Here is an 18,565-nt window from a genome sequence, read left to right on the forward strand (position 1 = left end):
ACCCCGGTCAGCTGGGAGGCAGGGGGAAATCTTGGCACAACATCGTAAGTCCAGCAGGCCCCTCGCGGGGATCCCCAGCCGGCTTAGATCTCCGAGGCCCGGGGCAAGTGTACCTGACTGCGGACATTATTTCTCCCATAAAAATGACAAAACAAGAACAGCAAGGATTGGGTGGCAAACCCAGTCCTCGCTGACCCATTTGCTACCTACCCTAGGCAGGTTACGGAGATGAGGAGAAAGCAATTGCCAATATTTTCATTGCTTGCAAGCGACCTTTGTTCGGATGGTGGTATTTGCTTTATTTATATGTGATCATTCCGGTTTGCAAACGTTCTTTTGGAACCCGAATGTCCGACGGGGCTTCCGTGGCTTCTGATTGGCCGCAGGAGCTTCCTGCGGCCAATCAGAAGCCGCAATTTGGTTTTTGAACGTTTTGGAAGTCAATCGGACTTCCGAAATGGATTCCGTTCGACTTCCAAGGTACAACTGTACTGCAATTTCATTTTAAAAAATCAAATCAGTTTACAACAGCTATAATAGCACAAATACACACACACACACCCATTTAATATTGCAGATCACCAGATAACTGAAATTTTTATTGATTGTCTGCCTAAGCCCGAAAGGTTTTCAGCAAATGTGCACAGGTTAATAATAGAGTGTCCTGCTGTATATTATGGACCTGAAATCCAGTTTCTGGAAACTGCAGGAGGGGAGAGTGCTGGTTGGCCACTGCAGGATGCTGGAGCAGGTAGACTGCTTGCCTGATCCTGTGAGTCTCTCTTCCTTTATTTTAGAAGGCGCCTGCTGAAATCTCTGTTGGAGGATCATTGCACTGGGCAAGAGTGCTTCATGTCACTGTCAAATGAGCCACACCAGCTTAGGGAGCATGGACAAGCAGCGACGATCCTGCAGAAGGTCTTGGGGATTAAGCTAGGATAGAAATGGTAAAGGTAAAGGACCCCTGACAGTTAAGTCCAGTTGCAGATGACTCTGGGGTTGCGGCGCTCATCTCGTTTTACAGGCCAAGGGAGCCGGTGTTTGTCCGCAGACAGTTTTTCCAGGTCATGTGGCCAGCATGACTAAGCCGCTTCTGGCGAACCAGAGCAGCGCACGGAAATGCCATTTACCTTCCCGCCGGAGCGGTACCTATTTATCTACTTGGATTTTGATGTGCTTTCGAACTGCCAGGTTGGCAGGAGCAGGGACCAAGCAACAGGAGCTCACCCCTTTCGCAGGGATTCGAACTGCCGACCTTCTGATCGGCAAGTCCTAGGCTCTGTGGTTTAACCCACAGCGCCACCCGCATCCCGATAGAAGGGTTAGGTGGCCCCTAAGGCAGCTGGACCTAAGAGCCTCAAGCCTGGCCTGTACCCAACTTGGTACAGTGGTACCTCTAGTTACGAACGTAATTCGTTCCGGAGGTCCGTTCTTAACCTGAAACTGTTCTTAGAGGCGTGTTTTCACTAATGGGGCCTCTTGCTGCTGCTGTGCTGCTGGCACACGATTTCCATTCTCATCCTGGGGCAAAGTTCTCAACTCGAGGTAACTCTTCCAGGTTAGCGGAGTTTGTAACCTGAAGCGTTTATAACCTGAGGCGTTTGTAACTCAAGGTATCACTATATATCTTTCCTGATTGATCAGAGGCTGATGCAAGTCGCACTGCATCCTGTGTCCACTTCGACAGCGATGACCCTGGTTTGGAGCAGATGTGCTTGTCAGTCAACAGCCCCTTCTTGCTTTGTCAGGGCTCTTGCACTCTGTATTAATTCCCTGCCTCGTTGCAGTTGCCCATCCTTTCGCGGCCAGTGGGATTCGGGGTTAGTGGAGCTCTCTCTCTCTCTTTCGCCGCTTCTGTTGTTTTGCGCTTTATCTTTGAGCCGTCGTTCTGTTTTTATTTTGTTTTCGAAACGCTGTCTCAATGTCCTCCTCCATTCAGATGTCCAGCTTTCTGTAAGTCGGATCTTTAACCAAAGGCAGGGAGGGCCAACGGAAGAGATTGAAGGAATTGTGTTTGGGGGTCGAAAAGGTTCCTAATTCTGATAGAATCGAGGCTTGGTTGGGTGTCTGGATTTTAAGTGGTCAACTTTAAAAACGCAGGCTCTGCCAGGTTTATTATAACTGCAAAACACATTTGGTTTTTCGTGCAAAAAAAGGGGGGTGCGTTTTTTGTGGGTCAGGTTTAACTTGGTGGTGCTACTGACTTTTTCACAGAGTGGTGAATTCTTGAAATGTTGTTCTCTTTATAACTGCATTTCCATGTGTACCTATTCATTTAGAAAGCGCAGTGCCTGTCTTCTTATATAGATATGTAGATATAATATATATTTCAGGTGCTTTTTCGTACCATAGCCAATGCTAGCCTTTTCCTGCTACTTGTATTTAATTTGGCTGGCTCAGTATTGCGTATCTTGAGATCGGGATCGCCTGTCATAATTGGCGTGAGCCAAAATATTTAAAAAAATTGGACTAGGTGTGGGTAAAAAAAAAAGCAGGTTTAAAATGAAATCTGGATTTATTTAGCTAAGTCATACTAAGAACTGAGCTCTTGAAATCAGTGGAGTTGACTGACTTAAAGGATCTACTCAGAGTATGAGTTATTTGGATACAGCCAAATATGCAACACATTAAAAGTCTACACTTAGAACTTCTTAAGGTATATCAAACAGATTGAATTTAAACTCTTAGATTTTTTTTAAAAGAAAGAGAAAGCTAGTCTGCTAACCTTCTTAATGGAGTGCTTTCCATTTTATAGGTAATTCTGAATTCTAGGTTGATTCCCCCCCCCCCCATTTATCTCCAGGAGGGTTCTGTTGCCAAATCTGCAACAAGAGATGTGTTGGGTTGGCTCGCTCTGCACATCATGACGCCCTAGGTTGCGTAACAGAAAGCTGGTGTATCTGTTTTCATCTGGCACTATCCTCTTGCAAGTGGAGGGTATCAGGGTTATAAAAATTGCAGGGTTTTCATGTTTGCTGGATCTGGCAATGATTTTTTGGCGAACCCTTGCAAAAGACCTGCCTCCGCCCCCATTGATGGTGGAATTTTGGCCAGGGTATCCCTGATGGGAGAGCTTAATTCTCATTTTCGTGAAAACCTCCCTGATTCACACTTCCATACATAATATGCAAATCAAAGTGAAGCAACCTTCCGAAATATCACGCTTCTCTGAATTTTGCAAAAAAAATAATAATTTATTCAGCTGCAAAACGTGTATATAAGGAGGAACCCTACATATGAATGTATAAATTAGTAAAAAAAATAACAACATGGAATTCATTATGCCAAGTGAGATTGCTTGGGGAAAACGTGTGTCGAAGGCAAAATTGCATACAAAAGCATATAAATTTGAGGGAAAGCACACCAAACTCGTGACTTTTTAAAGAATAAAATAAAAACCTTAAAGAAATGGCAGGAATGTGGTGACTGACTATGATTGCAAAGGGGAAGAAACTGAAACAGATTTATCCACCCTTATCCCCGACCTGTAGACTGTGGCCTTGGCTCGCGAGTGTTCAGGTATTGAGCTAACGTACGAATAAATGTATGTTTATTTTGGAGCCTCTGTTTTTGTGTTGGTGTGTAACCTGGTCAGCTGTGACTATTGCTTCCATGCCACCTGGTTTGTGTGGGTGCTTTTCGGCTCATGAAAGGCTGCTTCTGAAATCGCCACATCCACCTACAGTTGGAAGTTCGACAGGGTGCAAGTCTGTAAGTGTTTGGGAAGTGAAACCTATTGTTCTAGCCGGGATTCTTGCGTATAAACATTTTGACTTGTCGATTGCACGTGCTCAGGTCGGTTATGTAATTCGGTATGATGCAACGAGAAAGTAAGTGGATGTTGTTGTGTTGCAATGGCGTCTTTGTTTATGTTTGATTTGGTCACACATCTCATTATTATTACTGTGTTTCTTTCCATGGGGTGGGTGGCGGGTTTGGCAGAACTACTGTGTGCAAATGGAATTTAATTGATGCTTGTCTTGGGGAAAAAGTCAACAGTGAATACTTTTTTTGCAACAGCATAACCTGTGTGCATTTTGGACACTTGCGCTTCTGTGCCAAGTGATTCCTTTTTCTGCTTCACCCTTCTTATTTATTTGGTGCCATCAAATGCCAAGGAAATAAACAGCTACCTGACTTTTAGAAAACATCTGAAAGCAGCCCTGTTTAGGGAAGTTTTTAATGTTTGATGTTTTACCGTGTTTTTAATATTCTGTTGGGAGCTGCCCAGAGTTATTATTAAATTATTATTATGAACACTAGACTAAGATTGAGGAGCCTGAGTTTCCTGTCCCACAAAGCTTGCAGTCTAAATGTTTCATGCTGGACTGGTTAGAAATTCAGATATATAAGCTAGGTTCCAATTGGTTCCTTAAACCAAGGTTGCAGCTGCCAAAACAAAATGCCTTGTTGCCATTTTGGGGCAAGACAGATCTCAAATCTTCTTTTTCAAATGATAGCCTGGCTGTGATTGATTCTCAGTTGAATATCTGGCTAGTTCAGATGACAACCTTGAGCTGGGTTAAGAGCTTTGAGAACTTGAAGAAAAGTCACTTGAACCAGGGACAGTCTACGTATATATTGGCCCGTTCTGACCTCTTTTTCTTAAGGGTGACATGGATCATTCATAACGTAAGAATATTCCTCACAACTCTGAGCAGGGCAGGGGGGCAATTGTTGTAGACGAGCTACAACAACTAACTACAGTGGTACCTCGGGTTACATACTCTTCAGGTTACAGACTCCGCTAAACCAGAAATAGTGCCGGTTAAGAACTTTGCTTCAGGATGAGAACAGAAATTGTGCTCCGGCGGCAGCGGGAGGCCCCATTAGCTAAAGTGGTGCTTCAGGTTAAGAACAGTTTCAGGTTAAGAACGGACCTCCAGAACGAATTAAGTACATAACCCGAGGTACCACTGTATACCATTGTTCACTGCTCCTGCTCAGGCTGCACAGAAAAAGCAATTTGGCTCCAGAAATTCATTCCGATTGTGCAGATAAAATATAACGGGTGGAATTTTACAGGATGGGGTGTTAGTGTGTGAAAACAGTCCAAATCCAAGGGTCCCCAGATGCTGGAGATTTCAGACACCCTCCTGGTACCCAGCCATCTTCTTCACTTTGTCGAAAGTGGTTGAAAGCCAGGTGTAGCCTGGTGCCCAGGTAATTTCAAACACCGGAAGAGTGGGTTGGTAAGGGGCATACAACTATTGCTAACTTTATTGTAGCACTTTGGGGGGGGGGGAATGCATGGGGTTTTTTCCCTCCCAGTCATCCAGAGCCACACTAAACTCGCCTGATTTTTGAAGCCAAAACTGTTTTTGGCTGAGGTCCTTCTGAGCTGGAACTGAATGAATACTTCCATATTGAATCTTTGTGGCTGGCCTAGAAGCTCCTAGCGAGACTTGCGAACTTGGGGATGAATTCAAGTGAAGGTTGGAGCAAAACTCTGTAAAGCGATCTAAGTGCAGTGGTAGCTAAATTGCACGGCAGAACTTGGTGCTTTGCTGAGGGCAGCTCCTCAGAGCCGCAGTGTTGCACCTGCAAAGCACAGTTGCAGTTTGTTTCGGTACAAATGCTCCACTCGTATGTAGCGGTACCGAGAGAGAAATCTGGATGCACGCAGACAACTTTCAAGGCTCTTTTTGGAATTAACTGCTGAGAGAGATAACTTGGAATTGAAAAAGCGCTTGCTATGAGCTGTTTTCCGTGAACGGCCTAAGTCTTTTATCTATCCTCTTGTGGTTTATGTCTTGATGGCTTATAAAGCAGCTGTTTCCAAAACGTCTGATAGCTGAAGCACAATCCTCTGTCACCGCTGCATGAAAACATCACTCTTTGCAGCCAAAAGTTGTTTTATTTTTAAAGTATGTAACACTTGGCCAATCCCCTTGGAGCACCCTCTGTCTTAGGAAAGGAGTATGCAGCTGCTCATTACTAGTCTCCGATGAATGGCAGCGACTGTCCACAGCCTCAGGCAGAGAACTCTTTCCAACATCGGCCACCAGATCTCTCTTAACTGGGGGTGTCGGGGAACGAACCTGGAGTTCTCAGCATGTCACATCCATGCTGTTCCACAGAACTGTGGTGTCTCCAAATTTCTGCACGAATCACTGATGTGGATATCCCTGCTGCTTAGAACAAGGCAAACCCAGGGCAGGAACTCATGCAGAGACGCAACAGCCAGTCTCCTCTGTGTGCATTCAATTCAGTGTGTGTGTCCTTGGTGCCTGTAAAAAGCATTAAGGCGAATTGTAGATCAAGCTAGGAAGTGGGAGACTGGCGCTGTGGAAGAAATTCCCCATGCAGTTTGCAGAGTTTGTAAAACCCTAGGCTGTTGTTTAGTCGTTTAGTTGTGTCCGACTCTTGCATGGAAGATATTGGGTGGCCTCCCACACAGGCGCTGAGCAAGATCCCAGACCTGGGTGCCTTCGGGCTGTAGACTTGCAACCGGATCGTCATGGAATGCCGAGTCCCTGCTGTCTTGCCAGGCGCCCAGAATGTTCTCCTGGCATGTTTTCTCCTAAGAACTCGCCTCTATGACGCTGGTGAGGTTCTCAAGCTACCCCATACTATGGCAGGAATTCACCTTGGGTGCATGCTTGTACATCTCCTCTTCTTCCCCTGCCTTCCTCATTTATTTAAGCCAGGCAGCTGCATGGGGATCCCAGAAGCTGTACTGCGGTGTGTGTTTGTTGCCAGTAATTTCAAAGCAGTGCAATAGGTCATTCACTGCCCTAACTGCTGCTATATGTCTTGGGTCACATCTGATTTCCTCAAAATAAGCAGTCACAGAGTCTGTGCGTTGCCTGAGGTCAACACACACATTTCACAATGATCTTTTGTCCACAACATCTCCTGTTCCGTATACAGTGGTACCTTGGTTGTCGAACGGCTTGGCTCCCAAACAAATTGGCTCCTGAACGGCGCAAACCCGGAAGTAAGTGTTCTAGTTTTGCGAACATTTTTTGGAAGCCGAACGTCTAACGCGGCTGCTGCGGCTTCCGATTGAGTGCAAGAAGCTCCTGCAACCAATTGGAAGCCGCGCCTTGGTTTTCAAACAGTTCCGGGAGTCCCAGAATTGATAAAGTTCGAGAACCAAGGTACCACTGTATAAACATCCAGACGGAGATTATTGCAGCCTTCCGCAGACTACTGCAGCCCTCCCAGGTGCAAAGTTAAGAGAGAAGCCTGTCTGAAATCCCTGCGAGTCAGTACATACAATGCACCAAGTTAGCATTAAGACCACTTCGTATGTTCCTGTTGTCTTCTTTGTTGGAAGATGCCCAGAGTGGCTGGGGAGACTCCGCCAGATTGGTGGGGTACAAATAAATTATTATTATTATTATTATTATTATTATTATTATTATTAATGTCTCCAGCCACCAGCAGGGACTGATGGACTTTGGAGTCCAACGTCCCATAGAAGGAGCCCTGTAGGGTGACGAAAGGATAATTCTTTGGCTGTGGATTGTTACGCAGTAGGATCCTTTTGGCGCCGTTGATCATGGGAACGTTTGTGTGTAGCAGGCTAGCAGGGTGTGTGTGTTGTTTTGCTTTTTGGCTGCAAAGGCCTCTTTTTAAAAAAAAAATGCTGGCAGAAGAATGAAGGCCTCTAATTCCTTATAATGAGATCAAGGGCTTAATGGCTTAAAATGCTTAGAAAATTGTGGAGATTATCTTAGTCCCCTCGCCCCCTCCCTTGTCAAATATGACAGTGCAGGGGTGTCCATGCAGACAAAAATCCCGTCTTGCAAATTCTGCTCACCGGCGGTGAGGCGGTTCCACCACCCTCAACCAGTGAGCGGAAAATAGCAAATTGTAATGGTACCCTCCACCCACTCAGTTATACACTGCGGAAGGATGCAAAGTCCTCCGGTGCTGCTAATAATAATAATAATGATAATAATAATGATAATAATAATTTATTTGTACCCCGCCCATCTGGCTGGGTTTCCCCAGCCACTCTGGGCGGCTTCCAGCAAAGATTAAAAATACATTAAAATGTCACACATTAAAAACTTCCCTGAACAGGGCTGCCTTCAGATGTCTTCTAAATGTCAGGTAGTTGTTTTTCTCTTCGACATCTGGTGGGAGGGCGTTCCACAGGGCGGGCGCCACTACTGAGAAGGCCCTCTGCCTGGTTCCCTGTAACCTCACTTCTTGCAATGAGGGAACCGCCAGAAGGCCCTCGGCGCTGGACCTCAGTGTCTGGGCAGAATGATGTGGGTGGAGACACTCCTTCAGGTATACTGGACCGAGGCTGTTTAGGGCTTTAGAGGTCAGCACCAACACTTTGAATTGTGCTCAGAAATGTACTGGGAGCCAATGTAGGTCTTTCAGGACAGGTGTTATGTGGTCTTGGCGGCTGCTCCCAGTCACCAGTCTGGCTGCCGCATTCTGGATTAGTTGTAGTTTCCGGGTCACCTTCAAAGGTAGCCCCATGTAGAGCGCATTGCAGTAGTCCAAGTGGGAGATAACCAGAGCATGCACCACTCTGGCCAGACAGTCTGCGGGCAGGTATGGTCTCATCCTGCATGCCAGGTGGAGTTGGTAGACAGCTGCCCTGGACACAGAATTGACCTGCGCCTCCATGGACAGCTGTGAGTCCAGAATGACTCCCAGGCTGCACGCCTGGTCCTTCAGGGGCACAGTTACCCCATTCAGGACCAGGGAGTCCTCCACAGCTACCCGCCTCCTGTCCCCCAAGAACAGTACTTCTGTCTTGTCAGGATTCAACCTCAATCCATTAGCCGCCATCTATCCTCCAACCCTGCCCAGGGCTTTGCTTTGGAAAGGGTTTGGAAGCCAGGCTGTGGGGTTTCGTCCATTCTTCCTGGATGCATCATGGACTGCAAATTGCAAACTCTTCTCTGTTGCAACTGCACAGGAAGCAAACATATGTTGTCACTGAATTGCGTAAATGGAGCACAGGCTCTTTAAGGGAGGCATAGAGAGTTGCAAGCCTTTAACGGGGGCGTGGCTTTTGTTCTCCTATAAAGTTTATATGTCACTTTTCTGACAGTACCAGTCTCCAAGGTAGTTAACGATCAATCAATCAAATCTTTATCACGGTCATAGACCAGCATAAGTAGAGTGCGGTGCAATCATTTAAAATCTGTAAAACGTTTTGGAAAGCTAAAATTATTAAAACAGAAGGTATATATAAAAGACTAAAAGAATCTAAAAGAAGGGTTAGAGCATTAAACGGAGGATGTGGAAGAGCATAAAAGGTTTGTATATAAAAGGCTACGGCTATCAATTCACAGAGCTCTCTGATATGAGTGTTCATTAAATCTGTTTCGTGGCACAGGTCATCAAAGGTAGTTAATGAAATATCAAAGCATAATCCAGATAGCAGGCTAAAGTTTATTGTATTCTGTTATAGGCCATCAAAACAGCTATGCGGGAGCACTTGGAAGAACCCTAAGAAGCAATAGTTAGCAGCAGTTAAAGGGGGAAAATAATAATAATAATAATAATAATAATAATAATTATTATTATTATTATTATTATTATTATTATTATTATTATTATACCACCCTTTATCAAAAGGTCTCAGGGCGGTGTACAACATTAAGAACACATTTTACGGAGCAAAAAAATAAAAACATAAAACATAATAATAAAATTAATCACGATAACAGTCCCGCCCCCCTCCAGCTTTAATGTACACATCAAATTAAATCACTCTTCCTTTTAAAAGAAAAAGGACAGAAGTTGCCTGACATCATACATATATACACACACACACTGTGAAAGTATCAATTAGCTCTTTCTTGGGGAAGGAAATGTCTGAACTATTGAATCTGTAAGGGTTCCGCCCCCTTCTTGCTTTTTGTCTGAATTTTTCACTGCTGGAAAAGGATTTCTCAATCAAGATTTTGTGTTCCTCTTTGAGAAGCGTGACTTGTATGCATGTCTCAAAAGGCAGAAGCTGGAATGCGTTGCGCCCAGAATGGAGATCTCCAGCGGTTTACTACAAAGGGCATCCTGAGCAGGGAGAGAGTAAAAGGGAAAGTTCATGTGTGTGTTCAGTGACCGCACACGAGGATACTAACCGTTGCAAAACTCTTTTTCAGTAGGTCTTGCCTGAAGCTCCCCACCTCCCCAGAGCTGGCTATGTCTCCTCCTCTTCTGGCTCTTTCCCAAGCAATCTGAGACTGTGCCTGCTTGTCAATACTACTAGTACTAGTAGTAGTAATTTATTTATTTATACCCCGCCCATCTGGCTGGGTTTCCCCAGCCACTCTGGGCGGCTTCCAACCGAATATTAAAAACACAACACAACATTCAACATTAAAAACTTCCTTAAACAAGGCTGCCTTCAGATGTCTTTTGAAAGTAAGATAGTTGCTTATTTCCTTGACATCCGACAGGGCAGGCACCACCACCGAGAAGGCCCTCTGCCTGGTTCCCTGTAACCTCTCTTCTCGCAGGGAAGGAACCGCCAGAAGGCCCTCGGAGCTGGACCTCAGTGTCCAGGCTGAACGATGGGGGTGGAGACGCTCCTTCAGGTATACTGGGCCGAGGCCGTTTAGGGCTTTCAAGGTCAACACCAACACTTTGAATTGTGCTTGGAAACATACTGGGAGCCAATGTAGGCCTTTCAGGACCGGTGTTATATGGTCTCGGCGGCTGCTCCCAGTCACCAGTCTAGCTGCCGCATTCTGGATTAGTTGTAGTTTCTGTGTCACCTTCAAAGGTAGCCCCATGTAGAGCGCATTACAGTAGAGCATGGTTACAGGAGATAACCAGAGCATGCACCACTTTGGCCAGACAGTCTGCGGGCAGGTAAGGTCTCAGCCTGCGTACCAGATGGAGCTGGTAGACAGCTGCCCTGGATACAGAATGGACCTGTGCCTCCATTGACACTTGAGTCCAAAATGACTCCCAGGCTGTGCACCTGGTCCTTCAGGGGCACAGTTACCCCATTCAGGACCAGGGAGTCCTCCATGCTAGCCCTCCCCCTGTCCCCCAAGAACAGTCCTTCTGTCTTGTCAGGATTCACCCTCAATCTGTTACCTGCCATCCATCCTCCCGCCGCCTCCAGACACTCACACAGGACCTTCACTGCCCTCACTGGTTCTGATTTAAAAGAGAGGTAGAGCTTTTGCTGCTCCCATTTCATGCCTCTCCGGGTTCTTGGAAACCAGGGGAAGAGGAGACCTTGTCGCGGCAGGATGGGGAGACAGCCGTGCCTCTTCACCACTTTTGGCCTCCCCCATGCCCCTCTCCTGCTTCGACTTCTGCCTCTGCTTTTGGGGTTATTAGCAAAAACATCTCCATGGATTTGGTTGAGCATCAGGCCTAAGGAGCAGAGTGGTCTTACTCCATGAAAATCAGTTGCCGAGACTGAAATTCTAGACACCTGCTCACAGTTGTCCCGTCCTCTCCAGAGCTTTCCCCAAGCAATCGGAGACTGCGCCTTCATGCAGACAACCTCTCATCCGCCCTTTTCATGCCTCTTCTGGTTCTGGGAGAGAAGTGGAGAAGGGAGCTAGTTGCAGCAGGATGGGGGGACACCACTCCACTGTATCCAACCAGTCCATTACATCCCATCGCCCCCCAGCCAGCATGACAAGCAGTCACAGATGAAGGAAGTTGTAGCCCCACAAGATCTGGAGGGTGCCATGTTGGACCATCCTTGGTGTACCCAATGCAGAACTAGTTGGGCCATTGGTCTGCTGTGGAATAAGACAACTTTCCTGTGTTTACCACTGATCTCTGGCGGCAGTCTCACTTGGCGCCCTTGAGATGTTTTGCGCTATAATTCCCACCAACCAGCAGGAGTTGTAGCCAGAAACATCTCCAGGATGGCAAAAGCTGCTCTGGTGCCTACAGCCGCCTGGGGTGTGAACGTGTAAAAGCGAAGATTATTGTGGAGATTGTGTGTACTCTCCTAAACTTCCCCATCAAAATGCAGAATCTTGCTGGCTAGCGAAGGGGGGAAGGCGGGAATCAAACCTGCCTGTCTTGTTTGATTTTTATTTTGAGTGTCGTAATCTTGGCTCTGACTCCACAGCTAGGTGTTTCTCATTGGCAGAAGAAGGAAAACCATTCCTGCTGCCCAGGATTTTCTAGACATGTGGCGTGTGGGGTTTTCGAAATGATACGTAACAATGAAGGAGTCACGTTTTCAAACATGCAGTGTTCCCTTTTGTAGACAGGCTTGTGCAAAGTCATCTGTAACCCTGCCAACAATAGCTACCGTGACAGTATTTTTAGCAAGCTTGTTCCACGAGTTCGGTTTACAATGTCAAATATGTCAGTCTTACTGAAGCTGAGATGCCTCTCTGATTCAAGGCAACTCTTTTGTTATTTATATATCTATAATAAAAGTGGGGGTGTGGGTGGCGCTGTGTTGTAAACCACAGAGCCTAGGGCTTGCCAATCGGAAGGTCAGCGGTTTGAATCCCCGCGACGGAGTGAGCTCCTGTTGCTTGGTCCCTGCTCCTGCCAACCTAGCAGTTCGAAAGCACATCAAAGTGCAAGTAGAAAAATAGGTACGACTCCGGCGGGAAGGTAAACGGCATTTCCGTGAGCTGCTCTGGTTTCGCCAGTAGCGGCTTAGTCATGCTGGCCACGTGACCCGGGAAAACTGTCTGCGGACAAACGTCTGCTTCCTCGGCCAGTAAAGCGAGATGAGCACCGCAACCCCAGAGTTGTTCGCGACTGGACTTAATTGTCAGGGGTCCTTTATCTTTAACTTGTAATAAAAGTAGCTAAGCTTGTTCATAAAAGAAAAAGGAAACTCCCAAATCCTGAAAGACCTACGTTGGCTCCCAGTATGTTTCCGAGCACAATTCAAAGTGTTGGTGCTGACCTTTAAAGCCCTAAGTGGCCTCGGCCCAGAATACCTGAAAGAGCATCTCCAACCCCCTTGTTCAGCCCGGACACTGAGGTCCAGTGCCAAGGGCCTTCAGGCGGTTCCCTTCCTGCAAGAAGCAAAGCTACAGGGAACCAGGCAGAGGGCCTTCTTGGTAGTGGCGCCTGCCCTGTGGAACGCCCTCCCATCAGATGTCAAAGAGATAAACAACTACCTGACATTTAGAAGACATCTGAAGGCAGCCTTGTTTAGGGAAGTTTATAATGTGTGACATTTTAATGTATTTTTAATCTCTGTTGGAAGCTGCCCAGAGTGGCTGGGGAAACCCAGACAGATGGGCGGGGTACAAATAATAAATTATTATAATATTATTATTATCATTATGGTTGGGCAACACCTGTCCAAGCAAAAAGTCACAGAATAGAATCGCAGAATCATAGAATTGTTTAGTTGGAAAGGGACTCCTGGAGTCATCTAGTCCATCCCCCTGCAATGCAGGAATCTCAACTACAACGGGGTTCCTCTCTAAACTTTGACCGTTACAGTAAAGAACTGTTCCACAGTAGATGGACCTTCATTGGAGCTTATATGAGAAAATAAAATATTAAGCACAACATTAAAAAGAAAAAAGAAAAGTGCAAAAATTAGACTGGTCACTGCAGGCGTGAAGTCTCCGTGTAGATTCTTCTCCAAGTTGGAGACTGCAGACAGAATTAGGCCTCTGGCCGATGCTGCAAGTATCAGGTTGCACCTAGAATTCTTGGATCAAGAAGCAATGGCTGATCCCCGTTTCTGAAAATATAAAGGCTGGCTGTGTCCCACAACCTTGCATGTAACTCGAGACCTTCAGCGCCAGAGAGTAATAATTCAGTCGGCGCTCTCTCCCTCTTAGAACTCGGTGTTTATTAATTGTTTTGATGCTGCTTCGTTTTCCGAAATACACACAGCAGCACGAGGACCAGGGGTGGGCTTGTCACCTGAGAGCGATCGCTAATTGACTCTGAGGGCTGCCCCCCATTTCTGTCCTCATTGAGTTTTGTCAGCCTGGGAAGTGGGGGACGCCAAGACTTGCGGCAAGGCGCTTTTTCAGCGGCGTTGGTTTCTGTCCGTCGTCTTCTCGTTATTCCCGTCAAATCAAAGCACAAGTCTGTCAAACTATTATTACAACAAAAGAGAAGGCCCAAGAGATAATGCAAATGACGCACTGCAGAAGTAATGATAGCTCCTGAAGTGAATGAAGACCTGGTTTCAAACACCTCAAGGGACATCGATTAGCCATCCCTGGTCAAGTTCTGCACTCAGGAAAGATTCTGCACCTTGTGTCGATTCTTCGTCATCCGTGCTGTGCTGCGTTTGCCATTGTGTATTATTGTCATCTGTGTAATTCTCTTTGGCTTTGTTTAGTCACGGCAAAATGCTCTGGAAGGTGCTGGCATCTCGCCCCCGACCTCTGAAAGTCACCAGCCGCTTCTTAAATTGCCCCGGACGTTCCCCACGCATTCTTCATGCGTTATCTGCGCTACCGTAAGAGTTAGTGACTTCCTAACAAAGCAGGGTTGCCAGGAAGCCGTCTTTTTGTGCGTCACAAAGCCTTCGGTGTTCTTTCTGCAGTTCCTCGGAATCGCAACACACCTCTGGGGACACATCTGGGCTTCCTTCGCTGTAATGGGCACAGCGCTTAGTGGTTGGGGCAGATTTCCTCTTTGGCTTTCCTCTTCTTCTTTTCTTGCATTCTACATTAGAAGGAACAGCTGCTCAGATACAGTCTCAGAAAAGGGAGGGCTGATTCCACAAGCCCTTAAACGTAAGGACACCAGAAGAGCCCGCTGAATCAGGCCGGCGGCTCTCTCTCCCTGTGGTTCCCAGAAAGTGATATTCAGAAGCATTTCTGCCTCTGACCGCAATGGCAGAGCGTAGCCACTTGGCCAGGAGCCATTGGTAGCTGTCCCCATCTCCATTAAATTGTCCAGTCCTCTTTTAAAGCCATCCCAGTTGTTGGCCATCGCTGCCTCCAGCAGCAGGGAGTTCCTTAGTATTTACAGGCCTGCCTCTCCTGGTCTGCCCCACAGAGGACCTTCAGGTCCATGAATAATCATAGTTTAGAGGTCCTGGGCCCTAAGGAAATCAGACTATCCTCCACCAGGGCCAGGGCCTTCTCAGTGATGGCTCCAACCCGGTGGAATGCTCCGTCCCATGAGACCAGGGCCCTGCAGGATTTAATTTCCTTCTGCAGGGCCTGTAAGACAGAGCTATTCCGCCTGGCTTTCAATTTGAACTTAGCCTGATCTTTTATTCCCCTTCTTTCCTTCCCTCTCCCCTTTTTGTGAAGATTACCCGCTCTGGGATCCCACAGCTAATTCCCCCCTGGTCTCCTTGCTGGCCCAAATAGGACTAATTTAGCCAGCTAGCCCTGGTGATCATCCAATGTTTACTGGGTGGATTTCCCCCCTAAATTGATTTTTGAATTGTGAATTTATTATTATTCATGTTTTATACTGTATTTTAAGCTGTTTTTTGTTGTATCAATTAAAGTGTTTTAAATTTGTTGTTAGCCGCCCGGAGCCTGGTTTTCTGAACCAGGAAGGGCGGGGTATAAATAAAAATTTATTATTATTATTATTATTAGTTTAACCATATACCATGTGAAGTATTTTCTTTTCTCCATCCGGAACCTCCGGATCCTTGGATGCCCACAAGTTGCAGTGTTGCAGACTACATCCATCTTCATTGCGGGGAAAAGTACTTCTATTTTTCCCAGTCAGCTATAGCAATTGATTTTTTCATGCGGCACCAACTTGCATTCCCCTCTGTATCTGCCTTGTCAGCTGCAGCGGCTTCTACTTCTCTGATTTTTCTGCTCTTTAAAATACAGGTGAATATTTAAAGGGGGGGGATGGGAAGGTAGGCCAGCTGTTTTTAATGTGTGTTTGTTGTAGAAGCAAATCCAAACATCTTCCTACATGCATATCTAAGCTGGAAAGGCAGCCAGTTTGTTTCCAGTGTAAGTTAATATTTTTCTCCTTGGGTCAACATTCGTAGTGTCTAAAATGAGGTGGGACAAGGAGGAAAAACATTGATGTGAAACATAATCTAGTTACTTGAAAAGAGGAGTTAATGTTTGGACTGTGGGTCAGTTTTCCTCCCTTGAGGGTCCATCTCTCTCTCTTATTTTAGTTCCCTCAACAGTATCCACCTTTCCTGTGTCATCAGTAGCATAACCCAGAGGTTTTCCAGATGTTGCCACGCTACAATTCCTATCACCCCTGATGGATGTCAGAGTCCAAGATTTTGTGGAAGGTCAATACCTCCCCATCCCTGGCACAGCCATTTCGTCCTTTCTCCCAACTATAATCAGAATAAAAAGCATGCATTTGTGTACATTCAATCCTTACGGCATTTATTTTCCCCTCTCCTTGTTGTCTCATCCAGGGCTTTCCCAAACAATGGGTCCCCAGCTGTTTTTGGACTACAACTCCCATCATCCCTAGCTAACAGGACCAGGGATGGTCAGGGATGATGGAAGTTGTAGTCCAAAAACAGACCCAAGTTTGAGACACCCTGGTCTAGCATGTTGGCCTGCTTAACGCATACAGTCAAACCTTGGTTGTTGGACGTAATCCATTCTGGAAGCCCGTTTGGCTTCCAAAATGTTCAGCAACCAAGGCGTGGCTTCTGATTGGCTACAGGAGGTTCCTGTGCTCAAGTGGAAGCCGTGTCGGACATTCGGCTTCCGAAAACCGGAGCATTTACTTCCGGGTTTTCGGCCTTCAGGAGCCCAAACATTCCAAAACAGAGGCATTTGGGAGCCGAGGTTTGAGTGTAACACTAAACCATGGTTTGTTTAACAGACCATCACGTAAACCACCAATTGTCCTACAGATGATCAAATAAACCATGGCTCACCTTCTCCAAAGTTTTGTTTTGCAGCTGCTTGTGCCTTTGTAGTCAGGAAAGCATCCAAGCTGGGTTAGCCAAACAAACCATAGTTAAGGAAGGAAGCTGTGTGCGCACATGACGCCAAGCCATAGTTAAAACTAGCCAAGGTTCCCAGTTCAGCCACTGGGGAGGGTTTTCGCATAACACCAAGCCATTGTTTAATAAACCAGGCCGTTTTTAGACTGCAGAGTCTTTTGAGGACAGAGACCAGTCCCTCTCTCTCAGATGAGGTTACCGCATACCGTTCCTCCATACACTGCTGACCCTGTAGAAAGAACAATAAGTCTTCTTGGTTTCATTCGTCTTCCTGTATGTTATATAATCTCCTGTCAGTTCCAAGGATGAGCAGAAGTGATTCTAGCAGTTTAAAATCAATACTCCCATCCCTTTGTATGAAGAGACCCAAATTAATTTGTTCGGTTCCTCCCACACCGAAGAGGGTGTACCAAGGAAATTGCAAGTTACGTAAGCCCCCAGCTTGCAAGAGTGATGACCTTCTGCTGATCACGCAGAGCAAGCGGGAAGTTTTCATTGCCCGGTATTAAGTATTCCTGTCAATCCTGACTTCTTCTGAATGGCACAAGCGGTGCCATTTCCCAGCAGGCCTGCGATAAATGAAAGCAAAACACTGGATATGACTGTTTGATCTCTTCCTTTCCCACCAATCGCCAGAAAACAAAGAAATGGAAAAGTGAAACCTTCAAGGGACAGAGTGGGAGAGGAGTAGAGTCAGAGTTTGTTGATTCCGCTCCACGTTGCAAAGCTAGAATGCATGATTAAATACCTTTTCCTGGGCAGATGGAACATTTACCTTTGGTGATGGCAGACCGTGGCTTCAAATCCTGCTTTCTGACCAATTCTGAACTATGGTTCAGGTTCTGGGTGATTCGTGGGCCAACTGTGGCCCTCCAGGCATTCCCATCTGGCCCCCAGGGCTCTGTGCAGGCCACACCCCTCACCAGCCCTGCCTCTCACTCTTAAGTTTCTTTTTCCTGTCTGGAACGTGCCTTCAAACTCTTACTAATGCCTCTTCCGTAGAGCACAGGACTCTTATCTTAGGGGTCATGGATTCGAGACCCACATTGGGTGAAAGATTCCTGCATTGCAGGGGGGGGTGGACTAGATAACCCTTGTGGTCCCTTCCAGCTTTACAATTCTATGATTCCTTGTGTGGAGAGGGGTGTTTACAGTGGTACCTCGGGTTAAATACTTCGTTCCAGAGGTCCGTTCTTAACCTGAAACTGTTCTTAACCTGAAGCACCACTTTAGCTAATGGGGCCTTCTGCTGCTGCCGCGCCGCCAGAACAAGATTTCTGTTCTCATCCTGAAGCAAAGTTCTTAACCCGAGGTACTATTTCTGGTTTAGTGGAGTCTGTAACCTGAAGCGTCTGTAACCCGAGGTACCACTGTATAGGAACTAGCCTACTGCTGTTGTTGGCATCCGTCCATCTCAAGAGGCAATGGAGTGAGCTTCCAGGGGTGAAATCAAACTACAGTGGTACCTCGGGTTACAGACGCTTCAGGTTACAGACACTTCAGGTTACAGACTCCGCTAACCCAGAAATAAGTACCTCGGGTTAAGAACTTTGCTTCAGGATGAGAACAGAAATTGCGCGGCAGCAGCAGGAGGCCCCATTAGCTAAAGTGGTACCTCAGGTTAAGAACAGTTTCAGGTTAAGAACAGACCTCCAGAACGAATTAAGTTCTTAACCAGAGGTACCACTGTCCTGCATTAACAGCACCAAAGTGACTTCCCCAGGGTGCAAGCCTGGGCAGTGTACATGGAAGTCCTGGGCTGCC

General features: G+C 46.5%; 1 protein-coding gene across 6 annotated transcripts in view; it reads left to right on the forward strand.

The window, feature by feature from the left end:
- RNF24 (ring finger protein 24) overlaps window positions 1–18,565 on the forward strand; it is a 79,502-nt gene that overhangs the window by 20,312 nt on the left and 40,625 nt on the right. Inside the window, exon 1 of one of the 6 annotated variants that reach the window (XM_083571959.1) lies at window positions 1,707–1,820. The exons of 3 other annotated variants lie outside the window; for them this stretch is intronic. Coding sequence is in view for 1 of the 3 variants with exons in the window: in XM_083571962.1 (XP_083428088.1) it covers window positions 1,922–1,953 (32 nt within the window). In the remaining 2 variants the exon portion in view is untranslated. Of the gene's footprint in view, window positions 1–1,706; window positions 3,712–18,565 lie in introns of those variants that run through there. 2 more of the 6 variants (XM_083571962.1, XM_083571966.1) reach the window with 2 other exon arrangements.

Source organism: Podarcis filfolensis (assembly GCF_964270895.1).
Source record: "Podarcis filfolensis genome assembly, chromosome: 9".
Taxonomy (NCBI): domain Eukaryota; kingdom Metazoa; phylum Chordata; class Lepidosauria; order Squamata; family Lacertidae; genus Podarcis; species Podarcis filfolensis.